This window comes from Coregonus clupeaformis, chromosome 7, assembly GCF_020615455.1.
Source record: "Coregonus clupeaformis isolate EN_2021a chromosome 7, ASM2061545v1, whole genome shotgun sequence".
Classification (NCBI taxonomy): Eukaryota; Metazoa; Chordata; class Actinopteri; order Salmoniformes; family Salmonidae; genus Coregonus; species Coregonus clupeaformis.
Window position 1 is genome coordinate 53,437,954 of NC_059198.1, and position 24,924 is coordinate 53,462,877.

The 24,924-nt window shown below is 44.1% G+C and overlaps 1 protein-coding gene across 1 annotated transcript; it reads right to left on the minus strand.

Moving 5' to 3' along the window:
• Positions 1–1,686: 1,686 nt before the first annotated feature.
• On the minus strand, positions 1,687–19,075 carry cpb1 (carboxypeptidase B1 (tissue)). Its single transcript, XM_041870238.2, has 11 exons — positions 19,003–19,075; positions 17,147–17,222; positions 16,579–16,703; positions 14,220–14,322; positions 13,628–13,729; positions 10,912–11,016; positions 9,714–9,824; positions 9,328–9,418; positions 8,588–8,790; positions 3,137–3,221; positions 1,687–1,988 (listed from the first exon to the last, which is right to left on the minus strand). Exons 1-11 carry the CDS (start codon positions 19,065–19,067, stop codon positions 1,801–1,803), a joined length of 1,254 nt encoding a protein of 417 aa, XP_041726172.1. The 5' UTR covers positions 19,068–19,075; the 3' UTR covers positions 1,687–1,800.
• Positions 19,076–24,924: the final 5,849 nt, after the last annotated feature.

The following is a 24,924-nucleotide window of genomic DNA, read 5'->3' on the forward strand; positions in this document are numbered from 1 at the left end:
ATCAAGACACCTAAAGGTCTTAACCCTCCACATCTATCAAGACACCTAAAGGTCTTAACCCTCCACATCTATCAAGACACCTAAAGGCGTTGACCCTCCACATCTATCAAGACATCTAAAGGTAATAACACTCCACATCTATCAAGACAACTAAAGGTCTTAACCCTCCACATCTATCAAGACACCTAAAGGTCTTAACCCTCCACATCTATCAAGACAACTAAAGGTCTTAACCCTCCACATCAATCAAGATGGGGTGCAACTCAATATTAGTAAGGTGTTCCTAATGTTTGGTAAACTCAGTGTAGATGATGTCCATTATGGTGTCACATACAGAATGATATACTATTGAAAGAAAGATACATCATGTAACCTACAGCAAATGAATGGACTCACAGTGAATTGTATACTGTAATATCTACTACTCTCTGTGTGTTGCATGCTTTTATAATTGTATACACAAATACAACCTGTCTGTCACTTCTGCTTTTGGTATTGGTTCCCATGCAATAGAGAGACACACGGTAGATCTGTGATTGGTTACCTTGCAATAGAGAGACACACGGTAGATCTGTGATTGGTTCCCTTGCAATAGAGAGACACACAGCAGATCTGTGATTGGTTCCCTTGCAATAGAGAGACACACAGCAGATCTGTGATAGGTTCCCATGCAATAGAGAGACACACAGCAGATCTGTGATTGGTTCCCTTGCAATAGAGAGACACACAGCAGATCTGTGATTGGTTCCCTTGCAATAGAGAGACACACAGCAGATCTGTGATTGGTTCCCTTGCAATAGAGAGACACAAAGCAGATCTGTGATTGGTTCCCTTGCAATAGAGAGACACACAGCAGATCTGTGATTGGTTCCCTTGCAATAGAGAGACACACAGCAGATCTGTGATTGGTTCCCTTGCAATAGAGAGACACACAGCAGATCTGTGATTGGTTCCCTTGCAATAGAGAGACACACAGTAGATCTGTGATTGGTTCCCTTGCAATAGAGAGACACAAGGTAGATCTGTGATTGGTTCCCTTGCAATAGAGAGACACACAGCAGATCTGTGATTGGTTCCCTTGCAATAGAGAGACACACAGTAGATCTGTGATTGGTTCCCTTGCAATAGAGAGACACAAGGTAGATCTGTGATTGGTTCCCTTGCAATAGAGAGACACAAGGTAGATCTGTGATTGGTTCCCTTGCAATAGAGAGACACACAGCAGATCTGTGATTGGTTCCCTTGCAATAGAGAGACACACAGCAGATCTGTGATTGGTTCCCTTGCAATAGATGTTTTACTGCTGCTGCTGCCGGACCAGAATCCTTAGGGGATGCCCCCTCCTCATTGGCTGAAAGCCAGGACTCTTTAAGGGGCCCCTAGGACTGGGAACAAACCCACAATGACTCTCTCTCGCCTTGTCTCTCATTCTCATTTGAATCAAGAGACAGTGCAAATAGACAGAAAATGATACTTTTTGAGATGAGTGTTTATCCCAACAGATATTCCTTCAAAATGATCATGGTTGGTTTGAGTGGGATTGTCAGAATAGATGTAGATTAAGTAGAATAGAAGATACAAGCTGCTTCCATACTCAGTACGGTAGTGCACTCTGTGTGGACCATAGCTCATCAACTAATGTATTGTTATTATAAAACAAAAAGAAAGCATTATATCAGAGAGGAGTTGTGAGATCAAACATATTGTTGGTTTTATTGTTTGTCGTTATCCATCACATACAAGGAGAAAACAGGACGGGTGGCCCTGCTGGGTAGTGAAGGGGGTTCTGGTTGGTTCCCTCTAGTACAGGTTCTTCTGCACATAGCTGGTGATGTACTTGATGGCCAGCATGGTCTCCTCACAGGTGGGCTTGATCTGAGACTCGGGCAGCAGGAAGCCGTAGCGCCCGGTGTCACGCAGCTCAAAGGTGTACGAGTACTTCACCCCCAGGTCGTAGGCCCAGTCGTCAGAGCCACCGGCAGCAGGGTCTGGGCAGGACGAGACACATTACATGTTAGTCATTTAGCAGACGCTCTTATCCAGAGCGACTTACAGTTAGTGAGTGCATACATTATATATTTTTTTTTATACCCCCTGTGGGAATCGAACCCACAACCCTGGCGTCGCAAACGCCATGCTCTACCAACTGAGCTACATCCCTGCCGGCCATTCCCTCCCCTACCCTGAGCCAATTGTGCGCCGCCCCATGGGTCTCCCGGTCGGCTACGACAGAGCCTGGATTCGAACCAGGATCTCTAGTGGCACAGCTAGCACTGCGATGCAGTGCCTTAGACCACTGAGCCACTCGGGAGACAAATATCACTCGTCATGGGTGATATCCTGATAAGCTATAGCTGCGAACACACTGCACGCTACACACAGCTCCATAATACAGAGCTAAATATACATCAAATCAGAGTCTGACAGGAGAGGAGAGACATCGGCCAGTCACTCAGTCACTATGGGTTCATATCCTGGATGATCAAATGTAGACAGCAACACAATTAGACCCAACCAAATCATGAGAAAATAAATATATAATTACTTGACACATTGGAAAGAATTTACAAAAAAACTGAGCAAACTAGAATGCTATTTGGCCCTAAACAGAGAGTACACAGTGGCAGAAAACCTGACCACTGTGACCCAAAATTAAGGAAAGCTTTGACTATGTACAGACTCAGTGAGCATAGCCTTGCTATTGAGAAAGGCCGCCGTAGGCAGACCTGGCTGTCAAGAGAAGACAGGCTATGTGCACACTGCCCACAAAATGAGGTGGAAACTGAGCTGCACTTCCTAACCTCCTGCCAAATGTATGACCATATTAGAGACACACATTTCCCTCAGATTACAGAGATCCACAAAGAATTGACAAACTCCCATATCTACTGGGTGAAAAACCACAGTGTGCCATCACAGGAGCAAGATGTGTGACCTGTTGCCACAAGAAAAGGGCAACCAGTGAAGAACAAACACCATTGTAAATACAACCTATATTTATGTTTATTTATTTTCCCTTTTGTACTTTAACCATTTGCACATCATTATAACTCTGTATATAGACATAATATGCCCTGTAATGTAGGGAGAAAAGCTACTGTACAGTATTGGGATGCAGCCCTGGTCTTGTACTCACAGATGGTAGCTGCTCCAGGGCCGCTGGTGTACTGGGTTCCATACAGACTACTGAGAGCCTTGGAGGCTCCCTCAGCCACAGTCATCTACAGCAGGAGAGAGAGAGAGAGACAGGGTGAGAGAGAGAGAGAGAGAGAGAGAGAGAGAGAGAGACAGGGTGTGTGAGAGAGAGAGAGAGAGAGAGACAGGGTGTGAGAGAGGAGAGAGAGAGAGAGAGAGAGAGAGAGAGAGAGAGAGAGAGAGAGAGACAGGGTGTGAGAGAGAGAGAGAGAGAGAGAGAGACAGGGTGTGAGAGAGAGAGAGAGAGAGAGAGAGAGACAGGGTGTGAGAGAGAGAGAGAGAGAGAGAGAGAGAGAGAGAGAGAGAGAGAGAGAGAGAGAGAGAGAGAGAGAGAGAGAGAGCAGGGTGTGAGAGAGAGAGAGAGAGAGAGACAGGGTGTGAGAGAGAGAGAGAGAGACAGGGTGTGAGAGAGAGAGAGAGAGAGAGAGAGAGTGGGAGAGAGAGAGAGAGACAGGGTGAGAGAGAGAGAGAGAGACAGGGTGTGAGAGAGAGAGAGAGAGAGAGACAGGGTGTGAGAGAGAGAGAGAGAGAGACAGGGTGTGAGAGAGAGAGAGAGAGACAGGGTGTGAGAGAGAGAGAGAGACAGGGTGTGAGAGAGAGAGAGAGACAGGGTGTGAGAGAGAGAGAGAGACAGGGTGTGAGAGAGAGAGAGAGAGAGAGACAGGGTGAGAGAGAGAGAGAGAGACAGGGTGTGAGAGAGAGAGAGAGAGACAGGGTGTGAGAGAGAGAGAGAGAGACAGGGTGTGAGAGAGAGAGAGAGAGACAGGGTGTGAGAGAGAGAGAGAGAGAGGGTGTGAGAGAGAGAGAGAGAGAGAGAGGGTGTGAGAGAGAGAGAGAGAGAGAGAGAGACAGGGTGTGAGAGAGAGAGAGAGAGACAGGGTGTGTGAGAGAGAGAGAGACAGGGTGTGTGAGAGAGAGAGAGACAGGGTGTGTGAGAGAGAGAGAGAGACAGGGTGAGAGAGAGAGAGAGACAGGGTGAGAGAGAGAGAGACAGGGTGAGAGAGAGAGAGAGACAGGGTGAGAGAGAGAGAGAGACAGGGTGAGAGAGAGAGAGACAGGGTGTGTGAGAGAGAGAGAGAGACAGGGTGAGAGAGAGAGAGAGACAGGGTGAGAGAGAGAGAGACAGGGTGAGAGAGAGAGAGAGACAGGGTGAGAGAGAGAGAGAGACAGGGTGAGAGAGAGAGAGAGACAGGGTGAGAGAGAGAGAGACAGGGTGTGTGAGAGAGAGAGAGAGACAGGGTGTGAGAGAGACAGAGACAGAGACAGAGACAGAGACAGAGACAGAGACAGAGACAGAGAGACAGAGAGACAGAGACAGAGAGGGATTAGAGACAGTAGGATGAGAGGATGGATGGACTGATGACATGGATAAATGATAAAACAATATATAGATGAACAGACGGACGTAGGAACAAAGAGACCGATGGACAGAGGTATTTGATGTAACCCACAACAGTCCAGTACAGGGTCAAACGTGTTCCATCTTCAGACAATGGAGAAACTGGAAGAACCTTAGTACTATGAGTGGCTGGGTTAGAGAGGAGAGGTAGAGGTAGAGGGAGAGGGAGAGGGAGAGGGAGAGGGAGAGGGAGAGGGAGAGGGAGAGGGAGAGGGAGAGGGAGAGGGAGAGGGAGGGGGAGAGGGAGAGGACAGGACAGGACAGGACAGGACAGGAGGGTGTGACACTGAGTCAGAGAGATAGAGGTACACTAGGTGTTAATAGCAGGAGTGTGACAATGAGCTCTAAAACCCTGGGCCACCCTGGGACACCACTGTGTGAGTGACACTGAGCAGAAGAGGGCCTGGAGGGAACCTTTATTGAGATGATGATAGAACTCAGGGAGGGAATGAGAGAAGCAGCTAAATATGGTCTGAGATTAGAGTGATGAAGGGAGAGTGGTATTAGTGATGAAGGGAGAGTGGTATTAGAGACGAAAGGAGAGTGGTATTAGTGATGAAGGGAGAGTGGTATTAGAGATGAAGGGAGAGTGGTATTAGAGATGAAGGGAGAGTGGTATTAGTGATGAAGGGAGAGTGGTATTAGTGATGAAGGGAGGGTGGTATTAGAGTGATGAAGGGAGAGTGGTATTAGTGATGAAGGGAGGGTGGTATTAGAGTGATGAAGGGAGAGTGGTATTAGAGTGATGAAGGGAGAGTGGTATTAGTGATGAAGGGAGAGTGGTATTAGAGATGAAGGGAGAGTGGAATTAGAGACGAAGGGAGAGTGGTATTAGAGATGAAGGGAGAGTGGTATTAGTGATGAAGGGAGAGTGGTATTAGAGATGAAGGGAGAGTGGTATTAGAGTGATAAAGGGAGAGTGGTATTAGTGATGAAGGGAGAGTGGTATTAGAGATGAAGGGAGAGTGGTATTAGAGATGAAGGGAGAGTGGTATTAGAGATGAAGGGAGAGTGGTATTAGTGATGAAGGGAGAGTGGTATTAGAGATGAAGGGAGAGTGGTATTAGTGATGAAGGGAGAGTGGTATTAGAGATGAAGGGAGAGTGGTATTAGAGATGAAGGGAGAGTGGTATTAGTGATGAAGGGAGAGTGGTATTAGAGATGAAGGGAGAGTGGTATTAGTGATGAAGGGAGAGTGGTATTAGAGATGAAGGGAGAGTGGTATTAGAGATGAAGGGAGAGTGGTATTAGTGATGAAGGGAGAGTGGTATTAGAGATGAAGGGAGAGTGGTATTAGAGATGAAGGGAGAGTGGTATTAGAGATGAAGGGAGAGTGGTATTAGAGTGATGAAGGGAGAGTGGTATTAGAGACGAAGGGAGAGTGGTATTAGAGTGATGAAGGGAGAGTGGTATTAGTGATGAAGGGAGAGTGGTATTAGAGTGATGAAGGGAGAGTGGTATTAGTGATGAAGGGAGAGTGGTATTAGAGATGAAGGGAGAGTGGTATTAGAGTGATGAAGGGAGAGTGGTATTAGAGACGAAGGGAGAGTGGTATTAGAGTGATGAAGGGAGAGTGGTATTAGTGATGAAGGGAGAGTGGTATTAGAGATGAAGGGAGAGTGGTATTAGTGATGAAGGGAGAGTGGTATTAGAGATGAAGGGAGAGTGGTATTAGTGATGAAGGGAGAGTGGTATTAGAGATGAAGGGAGAGTGGTATTAGTGATGAAGGGAGAGTGGTATTAGAGATGAAGGGAGAGTGGTATTAGATATGAAGGGAGGGTGGTATTAGAGATGAAGGGAGAGTGGTATTAGAGTGATGAAGGGAGAGTGGTATTAGAGACGAAGGGAGAGTGGTATTAGAGTGATGAAGGGAGAGTGGTATTAGAGACGAAGGGAGAGTGGTATTAGAGATGAAGGGAGAGTGGTATTAGAGACGAAGGGAGAGTGGTATTAGAGATGAAGGGAGAGTGGTATTAGTGATGAAGGGAGAGTGGTATTAGAGATGAAGGGAGAGTGGTATTAGAGATGAAGGGAGAGTGGTACAATTGGCCCAGCGTCGTCCAGGGTAGGGGAGGGAATGGCCGGCAGGGGATGTAGCTCAGTTGGTAGAGCATGGCGTTTGCAACGCCAGGGTTGTGGGTTCGATAAAATAATGTATGTGCTAACTGTAAGTCACTCGGGATAAGAGCGTCTGCTAAATGACTAAAATGTAAATGTATTAGAGACGAAGGGAGAGTGGTATTAGTGATGAAGGGAGAGTGGTATTAGAGATGAAGGGAGAGTGGTATTAGTGATGAAGGGAGAGTGGTATTAGTGATGAAGGGAGAGTGGTATTAGAGATGAAGGGAGAGTGGTATTAGAGACGAAGGGAGAGTGGTATTAGAGTGATAAAGGGAGAGTGGTATTAGAGTGATGAAGGGAGAGTGGTATTAGTGATGAAGGGAGAGTGGTATTAGAGATGAAGGGAGAGTGGTATTAGTGATGAAGGGAGAGTGGTATTAGAGATGAAGGGAGAGTGGTATTAGAGATGAAGGGAGAGTGGTATTAGAGACGAAGGGAGAGTGGTATTAGAGATGAAGGGAGAGTGGTATTAGTGATGAAGGGAGAGTGGTATTAGAGATGAAGGGAGAGTGGTATTAGAGATGAAGGGAGAGTGGTATTAGTGATGAAGGGAGAGTGGTATTAGAGATGAAGGGAGAGTGGTATTAGAGTGATGAAGGGAGAGTGGTATTAGAGATGAAGGGAGAGTGGTATTAGAGATGAAGGGAGAGTGGTATTAGAGTGATGAAGGGAGAGTGGTATTAGTGATGAAGGGAGAGTGGTATTAGAGTGATGAAGGGAGAGTGGTATTAGTGATGAAGGGAGAGTGGTATTAGAGATGAAGGGAGAGTGGTATTAGAGATGAAGGGAGAGTGGTATTAGAGATGAAGGGAGAGTGGTATTAGAGATGAAGGGAGAGTGGTATTAGAGTGATGAAGGGAGAGTGGTATTAGAGATGAAGGGAGAGTGGTATTAGAGATGAAGGGAGAGTGGTATTAGAGATGAAGGGAGAGTGGTATTAGAGTGATGAAGGGAGAGTGGTATTAGTGATGAAGGGAGAGTGGTATTAGAGATGAAGGGAGAGTGGTATTAGAGTGATGAAGGGAGAGTGGTATTAGAGTGATGAAGGGAGAGTGGTATTAGTGATGAAGGGAGAGTGGTATTAGAGTGATGTCTGGACAGGCGGGATGTGGTTGTTATATGACTCAGTGTTACTATGTGAACTGTATGTCTGTAAAGCCCCTCATGGCACAGCAGTGTAATCCAGTGTCTACAGATACACCCCAGTGTAGTGAGGAATGGTGTCCAGTAAATGGCAGTAGGGTTAAGACATAAGATGTATTTTATTGTCCATTAACTTGCAGAGATAGAACATTTGCCTTAGGTACTGACCAGCTCTCTGTGGTGCTCGGCCAGATCGTAAGGGGTAAGGGGTTTGGGTCAGGGTTAGGGTCAGGGTTAGGGGTTTGGGTCAGGGTTAGGGTCAGGGTTAGGGGTTTGGGTCAGGGTAGGTACTGACCAGCTCTCTGTGGTGCTCGGCCAGATCGTAAGGTGTAAGGGTTAGGGGTTTGGGTCAGGGTTAGGGTCAGGGTTAGGGGTTTGGGTCAGGGTTAGGGGTCAGGGTTAGGGGTTTGGGTCAGGGTTAGTGGTCAGGGTTAGGGGTTTGGGTCAGGGGTCAGGGTTAGGGGTTAGGGTCAGGGTTAGGGGTCAGGGTAGGTACTGACCAGCTCTCTGTGGTGCTCGGCCAGATCGTAAGGTGTAAGGGTTAGGGGTTTGGGTCAGGGTTAGGGGTCAGGTTAGGGGTTTGGGTCAGGGTTAGGGGTCAGGGTTAGGGGTTAGGGTCAGGGTTAGGGGTTTGGGTCAGGGTTAGGGTCAGGGTTAGGGGTTTGGGTCAGGGTTAGGGTCAGGGTTAGGGGTTTGGGTCAGGGTTAGGGGTCAGGTTAGGTACTGACCAGTTCGCTGTGGTGCTCGGCCAGATCGAAGGTGTAGGAGTAGGGGAAGAGCAGCAGCTGAGAGTAGGAGTGGATGGTGAGGTAGGCCTTGATGGAGGACTTGTTCCTACGGATGAAGTCAGCAACGTTCTTCACCTCCACCTCAGATTCGGGCGAGTAGCCGCAGAATGTGTCACTGCAAGGGTTAGAGGAGGCACCAGCGGCTGAGAGAAGAGAGGAGAGAGGACAGGGGTTAGGGTGAAAGGAGAGAGGTTAGGGCTAGGGTGAAAGGTCATATTGGATGATATGGTATACCTCTACAGATGCATCTCTCTCCTACATAGTTGAACATAGAATTAAATACAACACTAATATAACGTATATTAGGGCTTCGGGAATCTATACTGTATCTCCATAGAAATACACCTCCATGTTACAGTATGTGTGACTCCACTCACTGCACCATCCATATTGTCTAAACCACTGACTGGTGTAAGGACGACTGTACTCTACTCACTGCACCATCCATATTGTCTGAACCACTGACTGTGGTGTAAGGACGACTGTACTCTACTCACTGCACCATCCATGTTGTCTGAACCACTGACTGTGGCGTAAGGACGACTGTACTCTACTCACTGCACCATCCATGTTGTCTGAACCACTGACTGTGGCGTAAGGACGACTGTACTCTACTCACTGCACCAGCCATGTTGTCTGAACCACTGACTGTGGCGTAAGGACGACTGTACTCTACTCACTGCACCATCCAGCATTCCAGTTCCTGTTGGGATCAGCACCGATGCAGCTGGAACCGGACTTCCTGGAGCGAGTCTTCCTCCACATCCTGTTCTGCAGGTCCGCAACACACAGAGCCACAACACACACACACATCAATCTATCTATCTGTGTCCCTCTTGTAGCTTTGAAACATGTAGCCTAAGCTAGGCCTACAGGTCTCCCTGTATAGTGATCATCACATACTGTATAATGAGTAGCTAAAAACCAAATCGTTGCCATCAGAAATCAGGTAATGCAGTATCACAGCAATTAGGCTACTTTTGGCTAACAGCTAATGGCTAACTGGCTAACAGCTAATTGGCTAACGGCTAATTGGCTAACGGCTAACGGTTAAAGGCAAACTTACGCTCTTGTGGGTGAAGTCGTATCCGTCGATGTTGAAGACGGGCAGAACATAGACATCCATCTGGTCTAGCAGGCCGGTCATCTCAGAGTCACTACCGTAGGTGGACAGAGCCTGGGAAGGAGAAAGAGAGAGGAGAAAGAGAAAGAGAGAGGAGGAGGAAAAGAGAGAGGAAGAGGAGGGAGAGAGGAGGAGGAGGAGGAAAAGAGAGGGGAAGAGAGGAAGAGGAGGAGGGGAAGAGAGGAAGAGGAGGAGGAGGAGGGGAAGAGAGAGGAGGAGGAGGAGGGGAAGAGAGAGGAAGAGGAGGAGGAGGAGGAGAAGGAAAAGAGAGGGGAAGAGAGAGGAGGAAGAGGAGGGAAAGAGAGAGGAGGAGGAGGAGGGGAAGAGAGAGGAGGAGGAGGAGGGGAAGAGAGAGGAGGAGGAGGAGGGGAAGAGAGAGGAGGACGAGGAGGGGAAGAGAGAGGAGGAAGAGGAGGGGAAGAGAGAGGAGGAGGAGTAGAAGAGGGTGATGTGATTATGAATGTGAGCTCTGAACTGTTTAGATGGAGGAAGATGATAATAAGCCCAGCTAGCCCACAACGTTCTGAGAACCACATGTTTCTTAGAGCTTGGTGAGAGTGTGGTTGTCCTGTGGTTACTTTGCATACAACCTTCCCACAACTTTCTGTGAATGGAGCAGGATAGTCGCTTGTCTTTGGAACATTCTCAGGACATTTAAGGAACTTGACAAAAACACGTAATTTTCTTGGTATTTCATTACTTTAACAGAACGTTGCCTAAAAGTTCATTTTGGTAATGCTGTATGAACGTTCTCCAACTGGTTTGACATTGGGAATGTTCTCAAATAGTTCAGAGAACGTTAAGAAACAATGTTCTTCTGTGGGAATTTCAATACGCCAGCATAGTTTCCCACAGGCTTCCTCATGGTTCGATTTAAAGTCATGTTTTCAAATTGTTCCCGAGAACGTTAAGAAAACTATAAAAAACACAAGTAAACTTTAGTAACGTTCAGAGAACATTCTAAGAATGTTATTTAAAAACATATACATACCGTTCTCAGCATCAACAAAACTCTCTACCCTCTATCTTGTTAAGTGTGGTCAGGTGTGTTGGCCACGCCCACTAATTGGCCACACCTGATCTTAATGAGTGCTTGTTTCCTTTGACATGGGGTCAGTTTGAATAGACTAAAATGACTCACCTCCTTGACGAACCACTGGCAGAAAGCGGTGGAGATCCACTCCCTGGCATGAATGCCACAGTCCAGGAAGATAGAGGGCTTGGTGGAGCTGGACGTCTTGCCGATCTGTAGAGACACATTTTACTCATTCAACCTTTATTTCAATAGGTTTCTGTTGTTGAGATTGAAGAAGGCTACATGTCGTTCAATAGAGGTTGCTCTGGATAAGAGCTTCTCCTGAATGATTCAAAATGTGAACCAGAGTAGGCTAGAACATTCCATAGACCACTATCCAGACTATTCCATAGACCACTATCCAGACTATTCCATAGACCACTATCCAGACTATTCCATAGACCACTATCCAGACTATTCCATAGACCACTATCCAGACTATTCCATAGACCACTATCCAGACTATTCCATAGACCACTATCCAGACTATTCCATAGACCACTATACAGACTATTCCATAGACCACTATCCAGACTATTCCATAGACCACTATCCAGACTATTCCATAGACCACTATCCAGACTATTCCATAGACCACTATCCAGACTATTCCATAGACCACTATCCAGACTATTCCATAGACCACTATCCAGACTATTCCATAGACCACTATCCAGACTATTCCATAGACCACTATCCAGACTATTCCATAGACCACTATCCAGACTATTCCATAGACCACTATCCAGACTATTCCATAGACCACTATCCAGACTATTCCATAGACCACTATCCAGACTATTCCATAGACCACTATCCAGACTATTCCATAGACCACTATCCAGACTATTCCATAGACCACTATCCAGACTATTCCATAGACCACTATCCAGACTATTCCATAGACCACTATCCAGACTATTCCATAGACCACTATCCAGACTATTCCATAGACCACTATCCAGACTATTCCATAGACCACTATCCAGACTATTCCATAGACCACTATCCAGACTATTCCATAGACCACTATCCAGACTATTCCATAGACCACTATCCAGACTATTCCATAGACCACTATCCAGACTATTCCATAGACCACTATCCAGACTATTCCATAGACCACTATCCAGACTATTCCATAGACCACTATCCAGACTATTCCATAGACCACTATCCAGACTATTCCATAGACCACTATCCAGACTATTCCATAGACCACTATCCAGACTATTCCATAGACCACTATCCAGACTATTCCATAGACCACTATCCAGACTATTCCATAGACCACTATCCAGACTATTCCATAGACCACTATCCAGACTATTCCATAGACCACTATCCAGACTATTCCATAGACCACTATCCAGACTATTCCATAGACCACTATCCAGACTATTCCATAGACCACTATCCAGACTATTCCATAGACCACTATCCAGACTATTCCATAGACCACTATCCAGACTATTCCATAGACCACTATCCAGACTATTCCATAGACCACTATCCAGACTATTCCATAGACCACTATCCAGACTATTCCATAGACCACTATCCAGACTATTCCATAGACCACTATCCAGACTATTCCATAGACCACTATCCAGACTATTCCATAGACCACTATCCAGACTATTCCATAGACCACTATCCAGACTATTCCATAGACCACTATACAGACTATTCCATAGACCACTATCCAGACTATTCCATAGACCACTATCCAGACTATTCCATAGACCACTATCCAGACTATTCCATAGACCACTATCCAGACTATTCCATAGACCACTATCCAGACTATTCCATAGACCACTATCCAGACTATTCCATAGACCACTATCCAGACTATTCCATAGACCACTATCCAGACTATTTCATAGACCACTATCCAGACTATTCCATAGACCACTATCCAGACTATTCCATAGACCACTATCCAGACTATTCCATAGACCACTATCCAGACTATTCCATAGACCACTATCCAGACTATTCCATAGACCACTATCCAGACTATTCCATAGACCACTATCCAGACTATTCCATAGACCACTATCCAGACTATTCCATAGACCACTATCCAGACTATTCCATAGACCACTATCCAGACTATTCCATAGACCACTATCCAGACTATTCCATAGACCACTATCCAGACTATTCCATAGACCACTATCCATACTATTCCATAGACCACTATCCAGACTATTCCATAGACCACTATCCATACTATTCCATAGACCACTATCCAGACTATTCCATAGACCACTATCCAGACTATTCCATAGACCACTATCCATACTATTCCATAGACCACTATCCAGACTATTCCATAGACCACTATCCAGACTATTCCATAGACCACTATCCAGACTATTCCATAGACCACTATCCAGACTATTCTATAGACCACTATCCAGACTATTCCATAGACCACTATCCAGACTATTCCATAGACCACTATCCAGACTATTCCATAGACCACTATCCAGACTATTCCATAGACCACTATCCAGACTATTCCATAGACCACTATCCAGACTATTCCATAGACCACTATCCAGACTATTCCATAGACCACTATCCAGACTATTCTATAGACCACTATCCAGACTATTCCATAGACCACTATCCAGACTATTCCATAGACCACTATCCAGACTATTCCATAGACCACTATCCAGACTATTCCATAGACCACTATCCAGACTATTCCACAGACCACTATCCAGACTATTCAACAACAGTATCAAGACAATAAAGTGAGTAATACCTTGAGAACGTTCATGGGGCGTCCCTCGTAGGTGTTTCCGATCACCTGACGGCTGATCAGGTTGGGGTTAGAAGAGGAGATGGAGGAGATCCACGCCTGGATCTGGAGACACACATAGATCGAGGGATGAAAGAGAAAGAGAGGCAGTGACAGAGCGGGGAAAGGAGAGAGGAGAAAGAGAGAGAGAGAGAGAGACAGAGACAGAGACAGAGACAGAGACAGAGACAGAGACAGAGACAGTGACAGAGGGGAAAGGAGAGAGGAGAGAGGAGAAAGACAGAGAGAGAGAGAGAGAGAGAGAGACAGAGACAGAGACAGAGACAGAGACAGAGACAGAGACAGAGAGAGAGACAGAGACAGAGAGACAGAGACAGAGACAGAGAGAGAGACAGAGACAGTGACAGAGGGGAAAGGAGAGAGGAGAGAGGAGAAAGACAGAGAGAGAGAGAGAGAGAGAGAGAGAGAGACAGAGACAGAGACAGAGAGAGAGAGAGAGAGAGACAGAGAGAGAGAGAGAGAGAGAGAGAGAGAGAGAGAGAGAGAGAGAGAGAGAGAGAGAGAGAGAGAGAGAGAGACAGAGAGAGAATCTTACTTTGTCCCAACTGTTGTACTTGGTGTAGCTGTGGGTTCTGGGGTCTGGGGTTTTGTTGTCCAGCTGCTCGTCCATCTGAGCCTGCAGATCCTCAATCAGGACCCTGAGAACAGAGACAATTCCCCCATCAACATACACTGAGTACACCAAACATTAGGAACACCTTCCTAATATTGATTTGCATCTTCCCCCTTTAGCCTTCAGAACAGCCTCAAATTTTCAGGTCATGGACTCTACAAGCTGTCGAAAGCATTCCACAGGGATGCTGGCCAATGTTGACTCCAATGCTTCCCACAGTTGTGACAAGTTGGCTGGATGTCCTTTGGGTGGTGGACCATTCTTGAGCTTGAAAAACCCAGCAGTGTTGCAGTTCTTGACACAAACCGGTTCACCTGGCACCTACTACCATACCCCGTTCAAAGGCAATTACATTTTTTGTCTTGCCCATTCACCCTCTGAATGGCACACATACACAATCCATGTCTCAATTGTCTCAAGGCTTAAAAATCATTCACTAACCTGTCTCCTCCCCTTCATATACACTGATTGAAGTGGATTTAACAGGTGACATCAATAAGGGATCATAGCTTTAACCTAGATACTACTATTAATTTATAATATTCAATATTATAATTAATATACTGTATCATATTATATATACTTTCCAGTTTTCTTATCTTTCTTTCATTGGAATGTCTCTTTCTTGTTTTCAGTCTTTTACGTTTTCTCTGTTTGTTTCTGGAGCTTTTTACCACAAGCTGGGCAATCCATGTCCTTACACCAGCATATAGACACCTGATGTCCCTTTTCACCACAGCGGAAGCATGTGCCTTAATTTCACTGTCTCTGATTTTCAGTTGCAACTCTGTGCACCTTTCCTGATGAACCCAACTGCTGAGCCTCTTTAGCAGCTAGTTCCATGGACACACTGACTACAATGGCCCTTTGCCAAGGTCAGATGACTTTCTGTCAATAGTCTCTTTTGTGTAGCTTCAGTCCGTAACCAACATACTACCCACTGGGCAAAAACTCGGTCAATCAGCATTGTTTCCACGTAACTTCAACCAAAACATTCAATGTGATGACGTTGAATCAAAGTGGAAAACTGATTGAATTTGAAAAACATCCTCAGCGTAAGGGAATATCATATTTTTTTCACCCAACGTTTAACCTAAATCCAATGAGAAATTAATGAGCAGAGAGAGTATTCCTATTAGTATACAGGAGTACAGTATTCAGTATATAATGTAGTTTTACAGTCTCCATCCAACTCTGCTCAAAAGGCTATAGACTATGTCAGTGTGTTGTATGTATTATATATGTAGTATGTAGTAGTAGTATATATGTAGTAGTATGTAGTAGTATATATGCAGTAGTATGTAGTATTATCTATATGTAGTAGTATGTAGTATTATCTATATGTAGTAGTATGTAGTAGTATCTATATGTAGTAGTATGTAGTAGTATATATATGTAGTAGTATGTGGTAGTATCTATATGTAGTAGTATGTAGTAGTATATGTATGTAGTAGTATGTAGTAGTATATATATGTAGTAGTATGTAGTAGTATATATGTAGTAGTATAGTCCCGAGTGGCGCAGTGGTCTAAGGCGCTGCATCGCAGTGCTAGCTGTGCCACTAGAGATCCTGGTTCGAATCCAGGCTCTGTCGTAGCCGGCCGTGACCGGGAGTCCCATGGGGCGGCGCAAAATTGGCCCGGCGTCGTCCAGGGTAGGGGAGGGAATGGCTGGCAGGGATGTAGCTCAGTTGGTAGAGCATGGCGTTTGCAACGCCAGGGTTGTGGGTTCGATTCCCAGTATGAAAAATTCAAAAAAGAATGTATGCACTCACTAACTGTAAGTCACTCTGGATAAGAGTGTCTGCTAAATGACAAAAATGTAGTATGTAGTAGTATATATATGCAGTAATATGTAGTAGGATATATAGATATGTAGTAGTATATATATGTAGTAGTATGTAGTAGTATATATATGTAGTAGTAGTATTTAGTATTATGTAGTAGTATCTATATGTAGTAGTATGTAGTAGTATGTAGTAGTATCTGTATGTAGTAGTATCTATATGTAGTAGTGTGTAGTAGTATCTTTATGTAGTAGGCAGTAGTATCTATATGTAGTAGTATGTATTAGTATCTATATGTAGTAGTATGCAGTAGTATCTATATGTAGTTGTATGTAGTAGTATCTATATGTAGTAGTATCTAGTAGTATATATATGTAGTAGTATGTAGTAGTATCTGTATGTAGTAGAATCTATATGCAGTAGTATCTATATGTAGTAGTATGTAGTAGTATATATATATGTAGTAGTATGCAGCATTTTCTATATATGTCTTACACAGTCTCCATGTCACTCTGCTGCAGCATGGTGTAGACCATGTCAGTGTGGGCAGCTGGGACATGGATATCCACGTCAATATCGATGGTCACCAGGTCAGCACTCTCAGGACTCCAGAAGTCCACCTGCAGAGGGAGACACAGACAGACAGACAGACAGACAGACAGAGTTGAACACAGACAGACAGACAGACAGACAGACAGACAGACAGACAGAGTTGAACACAGACAGACAGACAGACAGACAGACAGACAGACAGACAGAGTTGAACACAGACAGACAGACAGACAGACAGAGTTGAACACAGACAGACAGACAGACAGACAGACAGACAGACAGACAGACAGACAGACAGACAGACAGACAGACAGACAGACAGACACACTTTAACACAGACATCCTCAACAAACGCGTCCTTTACAGCACAGAGCAGCAAAGTGTTCTTCTTCTAAGGTGGGGACCTAGGGGGGCTAAAATAAGTATCTACAGCACCGTAACCAGTAACCAGGCCTGTCCAGTACAGCTTGGCTCGGCTCGGCTAAGTATGGTGAAAGGGTTTCTTACGTACCTCCATGCTGTTGGCCAGGTCCTTGATAAGGAGAACATGATCATTAATGACAGGCTTCAGACGGAACACTTTCTCCCTGGAGAACCAAGACAAGAGATATACACTGTTATTATAGAACTCATATTATAGGACACTTTCTCCCTGGAGAACCAAGTCAAGAGAAACCCAGCTAGCACATTTGGTTCTTGGAAGTTCTGGGAACGTATGTTTTTGGTTTCACATTGGTTGTGGTAATGAAGCCATGTTTCCTGACCGGTAAAACAGAAGTGAACATTTAGCCTGTTCTGGGATCATTTATTTTTAGGTTGCAGGAAGGTTCTGAGAACATTTTACTCTGGTTCCTTGAAAGTTTTTCATGGGAGGTTTTATTAACGCTCGGAGAACTGCAATTATAGGACATTTGGAGGTTTTTGAATAACTTCCTTAAAACATTCACTGAATGTTTCAGAAAGTGTCAATATCACTGCTAGCTTATTTTGTGTTAACTTTTTTGAACTCCAAGCACAGGTAGGAAACATGGAAATTCATTTTCTTAGGCGTTAATCTTGCAAACACATTTCTTTTTTATTGTGACGCGGCATCAGTGAGATTCAAACCTATAATTTTCTGTTCTCTATCCATGGAATAAGTCCACTGCGCCACCAGGACGTCGCTAGCATGCCACGTTTTTTTACACATACAAAGCTGTTCATTTTAGTCTATTCAAACTGACCCCATTTCAAAGGAAATAAGCACTCAGGTGTGGCCAGTTAGTGGGCGTGGCCAACACACCTGAACACACTTAACAAGAGTTTTGTTGACGTTGAGAACAGAAAATATATGTTTTTAAATAGTACTTTTAGAACGGTCTCTTAACATTACTGAAGTTTTCTTGTGGTTTTTATGGAAAGATTTCTTAACAGAACAATTTGAGAACATGACATTAAAAAGAACCATGAGGGAACCTCTAGGAGACATTATGCTGAAGTATTGACATTTTCACAGAAAAACGTTGTTTGTTAATGTTCCCTGAACTATTTGAGAACATTCCCAATGTCAAACCAGCTGGAGAACGTTACCAAAATTAAAGTTGGAGAACATTACCAAAATGAAAATGAAAGGTCACACTTTATTTGGATAGTCTGGATTTATCATCTGTAGAGATTAGGGCTAGGTTTAGGGTTAGGGTTAGGGCTAGGGTTAGGGTTAGGGTAAGGGTTAAGGTTAGGGTTAGTAGATAGTTCATTGAAATGTTACTGATAGTGTGTAAATAGTCTGTAGAGATGGACCAAATAAAGTGTTACTTAATTCAATTGACCCATTTTTTAACTTGTAGGAAACAAAAGTAATGAAATACCAAGAAAATAATATTTTTTTCCCACGTTCCTTAAATGTGCTGAGAATGTTCCGAAACTATCCTGCACCATTCACAGAACGTTGTGGGAAGGTTCTATGCAAAATAACCACAGGACAACCACGCTCTCACCAAGCTCTAGGAAACATATGGTTCTCAGAACATTATGCGCTAACTGGGTTATAGAACTAATTTTATAGATCTCAAGGAACGTGAATGAACATATCAGAATACAGTCGTCCACATGGGCCTTCACGATGTCTCCATTCATCCCCAAATAGTCACAGAGCAGCATAGATTGCAATGTACAGAGTCTATCTTCATCATTTCTGACATTGTGTGGTTTGAAACACCACCACTACCCTGGCGTTACAAGCACGGCGCTTGTAACGCCAGGGTAGTGGGTTCGATCCCCGGGACCACCCCATACGTAAAAATGTATGCGCACATGACTGTAAGTCGCTTTGGATAAAAGCGTCTGCTAAATGGCATATTATTATAAAATAAAAGGTTGATATTTTACCCGTCGAAACGCGTCACCTCAGCCAGGGCCGCTGCCACAAATCCTAGAAGCAGAAGAATCTTCATCACGTTGCCGGTGCAGCTGTATTCACCAATCCCCATCCTTTATATCCCCTGACCCTCTCCCTCTCCACCAATCACAACCCTCTGTGCCTCGACCCACCCCCCCCACCACTCTCTCCACAAATCCCCATCCTCAGCCGAGTGGCCCAGTGGACACCACGTTCCCCAGTGCTATCTCTCTGTCCAGAGGCCTATCTGACCACCTGTTTACAAGCAGGTGTTGGTACACCTGGCACCTTCCGACTCTCAATAAGAACCTCTTCAATGATTAACAAGCTGGGACAGAATCCATCTATGGGTGTTCTGGAATGGTGCGGAGCATGGACAGCCAAGGCCATTGGTCTGTTCTGACCCCTGTGCAGTGACTTGTGAAAAACATCTAGCAGCGTTTTTAGCTGTTAGTATCAATTGTGGTCAGATCAGATTGGTTGATTCTGATGATACAGAAGGACCAGGTGTGTGTGTTACTAAGACCTTTGCATTGACACAGGTGTGTGGAGGCGTAGGGAAGATGTGGAAATGATGGGTAGGTTACTACCCTGTACCTCTCTTTGGTTAGGGTTAGGGTTAGGGTTAGGGTTAGGGTTAGGGTTCAACTGGTTGGGTAGGTTACTATCCTGTACCTCTCTTTGTCCCTATCGATGAAGAAGTACCCAACAATCAGAAATCACAAGGTAGATGTTTTACCATTTATATACTCTACAGAATAGAAAACACATCTATTGAACGATGTCAACATGTTTCAATAACACCAAGACAACTGATCTGCCACAGATGGAGAACGTATATACCATCACCATCACCATTACCATTATCACCATCACCATCATCATTTATCCCTAGAGTTGCAACATTTCGGTAACTTTCCAGAAATTCCCGGGTTTTCCAGAAATTCTGATTGTAAAATTCCAGGAATCAGAAGGGAACAAACAGGAATCAACCTCCAACCAGGATTTCTGGAAAACCTGTGAATTTTGGGAAAGTTACCGGAATTTTGCAACCCTATTTCTCCCTAATCTCGTGTGCTATACTTTATACAGCTACACCCAAGTTTTGTTGTGAAGATGGTTGACTGTACCTTAGCGTTTTGTTGTGAAGGTGGTTGACTGTACCTTAGCGTTTTGTTGTGAAGGTGGTTGACTGTACCTTAGCGTTTTGTTGTGAAGGTGGTTGACTGTACCTTAAAGTTTTGTTGTGAAGGCCTAGGTGGTTGACTGTACCTTAGCGTTTTGTTGTGAAGATGGTTGACTGTACCTTAGCGTTTTGTTGTGAAGGCCTAGGTGGTTGACTGTACCTTAGCGTTTTGTTGTGAAGGCCTAGGTGGTTGACTGTACCTTAAAGTTTTGTTGTGAAGGTGGTTGACTGTACCTTAGCGTTTTGTTGTGAAGGTGGTTGACTGTACCTTAGCGTTTTGTTGTGAAGGCCTAGGTGGTTGACTGTACCTTAAAGTTTTGTTGTGAAGGTGGTTGACTGTACCTTAAAGTTTTGTTGTGAAGGTGGTTGACTGTACCTTAGCGTTTTGTTGTGAAGGTGGTTGACTGTACCTTAGCGTTTTGTTGTGAAGGTGGTTGACTGTACCTTAGCGTTTTGTTGTGAAGGCCTAGGTGGTTGACTGTACCTTAAAGTTTTGTTGTGAAGATGGTTGACTGTACCTTAAAGTTTTGTTGTGAAGGTGGTTGACTGTACCTTAGCGTTTTGTTGTGAAGGTGGTTGACTGTACCTTAGCGTTTTGTTGTGAAGGTGGTTGACTGTACCTTAGCGTTTTGTTGTGAAGGTGGTTGACTGTACCTTAGCGTTTTGTTGTGAAGGTGGTTGACTGTACCTTAGCGTTTTGTTGTGAAGGTGGTTGACTGTACCTTAGCGTTTTGTTGTGAAGGTGGTTGACTGTACCTTAGCGTTTTGTTGTGAAGGTGGTTGACTGTACCTTAGCGTTTTGTTGTGAAGGCCTAGGTGGTTGACTGTACCTTAAAGTTTTGTTGTGAAGATGGTTGACTGTACCTTAAAGTTTTGTTGTGAAGGTGGTTGACTGTACCTTAGCGTTTTGTTGTGAAGGTGGTTGACTGTACCTTAGCGTTTTGTTGTGAAGGTGGTTGACTGTACCTTAGCGTTTTGTTGTGAAGGTGGTTGACTGTACCTTAGCGTTTTGTTGTGAAGGTGGTTGACTGTACCTTAGCGTTTTGTTGTGAAGGTGGTTGACTGTACCTTAGCGTTTTGTTGTGAAGGTGGTTGACTGTACCTTAGCGTTTTGTTGTGAAGGTGGTTGACTGTACCTTAGCGTTTTGTTGTGAAGGTGGTTGACTGTACCTTAAAGTTTTGTTGTGAAGGTGGTTGACTGTACCTTAAAGTTTTGTTGTGAAGATGGTTGACTGTACCTTAAAGTTTTCTTGTGAAGGTGGTTGACTGTACCTTAGAGTTTTGTTGTGAAGGTGGTTGACTGTACCTTAGCGTTTTGTTGTGAAGGCCTAGGTGGTTGACTGTACCTTAAAGTTTTGTTGTGAAGATGGTTGACTGTACCTTAAAGTTTTGTTGTGAAGGTGGTTGACTGTACCTTAGCGTTTTGTTGTGAAGGTGGTTGACTGTACCTTAGCGTTTTGTTGTGAAGGTGGTTGACTGTACCTTAGCGTTTTGTTGTGAAGGTGGTTGACTGTACCTTAGCGTTTTGTTGTGAAGGTGGTTGACTGTACCTTAGCGTTTTGTTGTGAAGGTGGTTGACTGTACCTTAGCGTTTTGTTGTGAAGGTGGTTGACTGTACCTTAGCGTTTTGTTGTGAAGGTGGTTGACTGTACCTTAAAGTTTTGTTGTGAAGGTGGTTGACTGTACCTTAAAGTTTTGTTGTGAAGATGGTTGACTGTACCTTAAAGTTTTGTTGTGAAGGTGGTTGACTGTACCTTAAAGTTTTGTTGTGAAGGTGGTTGACTGTACCTTAAAGTTTTGTTGTGAAGGTGGTTGACTGTACCTTAGCGTTTTGTTGTGAAGGTGGTTGACTGTACCTTAGCGTTTTGTTGTGAAGGTGGTTGACTGTACCTTAGCGTTTTGTTGTGAAGGTGGTTGACTGTACCTTAAAGTTTTGTTGTGAAGGTGGTTGACTGTACCTTAAAGTTTTGTTTTGAAGATGGTTGACTGTACCTTAGCGTTTTGTTGTGAAGGTGGTTGACTGTACCTTAAAGTTTTGTTGTGAAGGTGGTTGACTGTACCTTAGCGTTTTGTTGTGAAGGCCTAGGTGGTTGACTGTACCTTAAAGTTTTATTGGCTCCACAAAATGTATTTCTCCCAGACCAATGGAACACATTAAACCGCTACATGTGCCAGTCTCCCTATACAAAGGCAACTATGAACACAACATGTCACACTGAGAACACTTCGTTGGGACATGGTGTCAAAAGCATTCCATTAAAGCGGTAATCCTTAATTGAAACAATACCAAAGGATCTCCCCACCCCTTTCGGTAAAAAGCTGAGGGATGGGGCTGGAGAAATGTAACCACTCTCAAATTCATAGACAGAGCTATGTATTAAAGGACTGACCGTTCATGATATTAAAAGTATAGTTTGAACCATGTTTTGAGGCGATATAGTGTTTGTTTAGATTTACTTTATTTAGAAACATTGGAGTAAAACTATCTTATATGTTGGGTTCTGATGACAGTTGAACTAAGGTCATGAGGCATTTATAAGTTATATTCTTGAAGAATAAAATAGTACATATAATTAATTTTATAAGTCAAAAAATTGATGTAGCAACTGCAGATCGCCCCTTTAAAGTTTCCTTAAATTTGCACAAAACATATTCAGGTGAAATGTCCCTTAAATTAAGTGAAAAAGTTAAGGATGCCCATGAGGTCCCTTAACTGCTTGCCGGGGTTCAAGCTGTGGGCCCACTGCGCCACCATCAGGACTAAATGGACACATCGCCTCAGGAGGAGCGACTTCTGAACTCCTTACCACGCTTGGCAAATATCAGAACTCAAAATCAACCAGATCATGCAAAATGCATTTTGATGTATTTTTTTGACTATTTTTAATGATATTGACAGCTTTAAACGTCTCCTTATCCTGCTGGACCGATCGGAAACCAAATGTGTTATATAGCGGCAGGTAGCAATCCCCGAGCCGACTAGGTGAAAAATCTGTCGATGTGCCCTTGAGCAAGGCACTTAACCCTAATTGCTCTGGATAAGAGCGTCTGCTAAATGACTAAAATGTTTAAGAGTCTAGTTAAAACGCCGCTATGAACCAATGAGCTTGCATGACATTTTTTTCCCAGTCTAACATCACCACCATGTGGACAAACTCAAACATACTCCACAGGTTAGCTAGACTCACCTTCCTGAGCGTGTGTGGCAAACAGATAATAATAATATGACATTTAGCAGACGCTTTTATCCAAAGCGACTTACAGTAATGTGCGCATACATTTTTGCGTATGGGTGGTCCCGGGGGATCGAACCCACTACCCTGGCGTTACAAGCGCCGTGCTCTACCAGCTGAGCTACAGAGGACCAGATCAAGCGATATAAACATGTTCCCGTTATAGCGCCACTGTGTGGTCGATCTAAATGTGCTTAGATATGTTAAGTCTTGACAGGGTTTGGAACATGTATACCCATCCTTGTCTGATTTGTATGTGTTAACGTGCAAGACCACGCCCATGTGAAAGTTCATTGGTCAATAGCTGCCTTTTGTTTTTATTACTAGTCTGGAAAATATTGCCTTGAGAAACCTTGGTCACATGTGAAGTTTCATTCAGATCGGCCAATCGGTGCTAGAGGAGTAGCGTTTTGAGTGATTTTCACCAAATTTGAAATGCCGTAAAAAATACATAATGGCGGGACTATAGGTTCTAGGGCTATAGGTTCTAGGTTCTTCAGCCAAATGTGTTCCTTGTGAGGCGGAGGAACTATGAACTACATTTCATGACTCTAGGTGACACGGGGTCACACGGGGTCACAGGGGGCTGACCGCTCAAAGTTAGCATTTTCAATCGCTTGTTATAGCGCCACCATGTGGCCAATTGGCATGATATCGCACGAGAGGGTGTGGTCCTTGGGCTTTTACCATGTTGCTAAGTTGCACAGTCCTGGGCCTTTTCATTTCACAGGAATTTGATTTGTTTTTACCGAAACAGAGGAACAATGAACATAAGGATCACCAGCGTCGCTGCTTGAACCCCTAATTAAACAGTATATTATTAACATTATTACACCACTACATATCTACAATACAACATTTATAATATCACCATACATTTTACATTTTTTAAATTTTAGTCATTTAGCAGACACTTTTATCCAGAGAGACTTACAGTTAGTGCATTAATCTTCAGATTGCTAGATGGGACAACCACATATCTCAGTCATAGTAAATAAATGTTTTCCTCATTAAAGTAGCTATCAGCAAAGTCAGAGCTAGTAAGTGGGGAAAAAGTCAAGTTTTTTGGACCTAATTGGCTTACCATGTGGTTCTTCCTTCACAGACTCCATGAAATGATGACCTCTTCCTAAATATTTGCTCAAATGGTTAATTTTGCATATGGTTTCCTACAAAAAACGGTAGCTCAACTTACCCCACTCTCCCCTACAAAAAGTGGAAAATAAACACGATCGTAGTGGACTTCCAGTAACTACTCAGCAAACACACAGAGTTTTACTGTCGTTCTATTCAGTTAAACGTTTTTCTAATGATCTACAGCCACTTTACTACTAGATTTCTATAGACTCAACTATGGTGCTGGTCCAACTATGGTGCTGGTCCAACTATGGTGCTGGTCCAACTATGGTGCTGGTCCAACTATGGTGCTGGTCCAACTATGGTGCTGGTCCAACTATGGTGCTTGTCCAACTATGGTGCTGGTCCAACTATGG

Excerpts from the sequence above, each read along its gene's own strand:
- cpb1 (XM_041870238.2), bottom strand. The coding sequence starts at position 19,067 with ATGAAGATTCTTCTGCTTCTAGGATTTGTGGCAGCGGCCCTGGCTGAG. Across the intron at positions 8,791-9,327 it reads CTGGAATGCTGGATGGTGCA|CCGCTGGTGCCTCCTCTAAC; the intron begins GTGAGTAGAGTA and ends CTCTTCTCTCAG. Across the intron at positions 3,222-8,587 it reads CCGAGCACCACAGCGAACTG|ATGACTGTGGCTGAGGGAGC; the intron begins GTCAGTACCTAA and ends CTCCTGCTGTAG.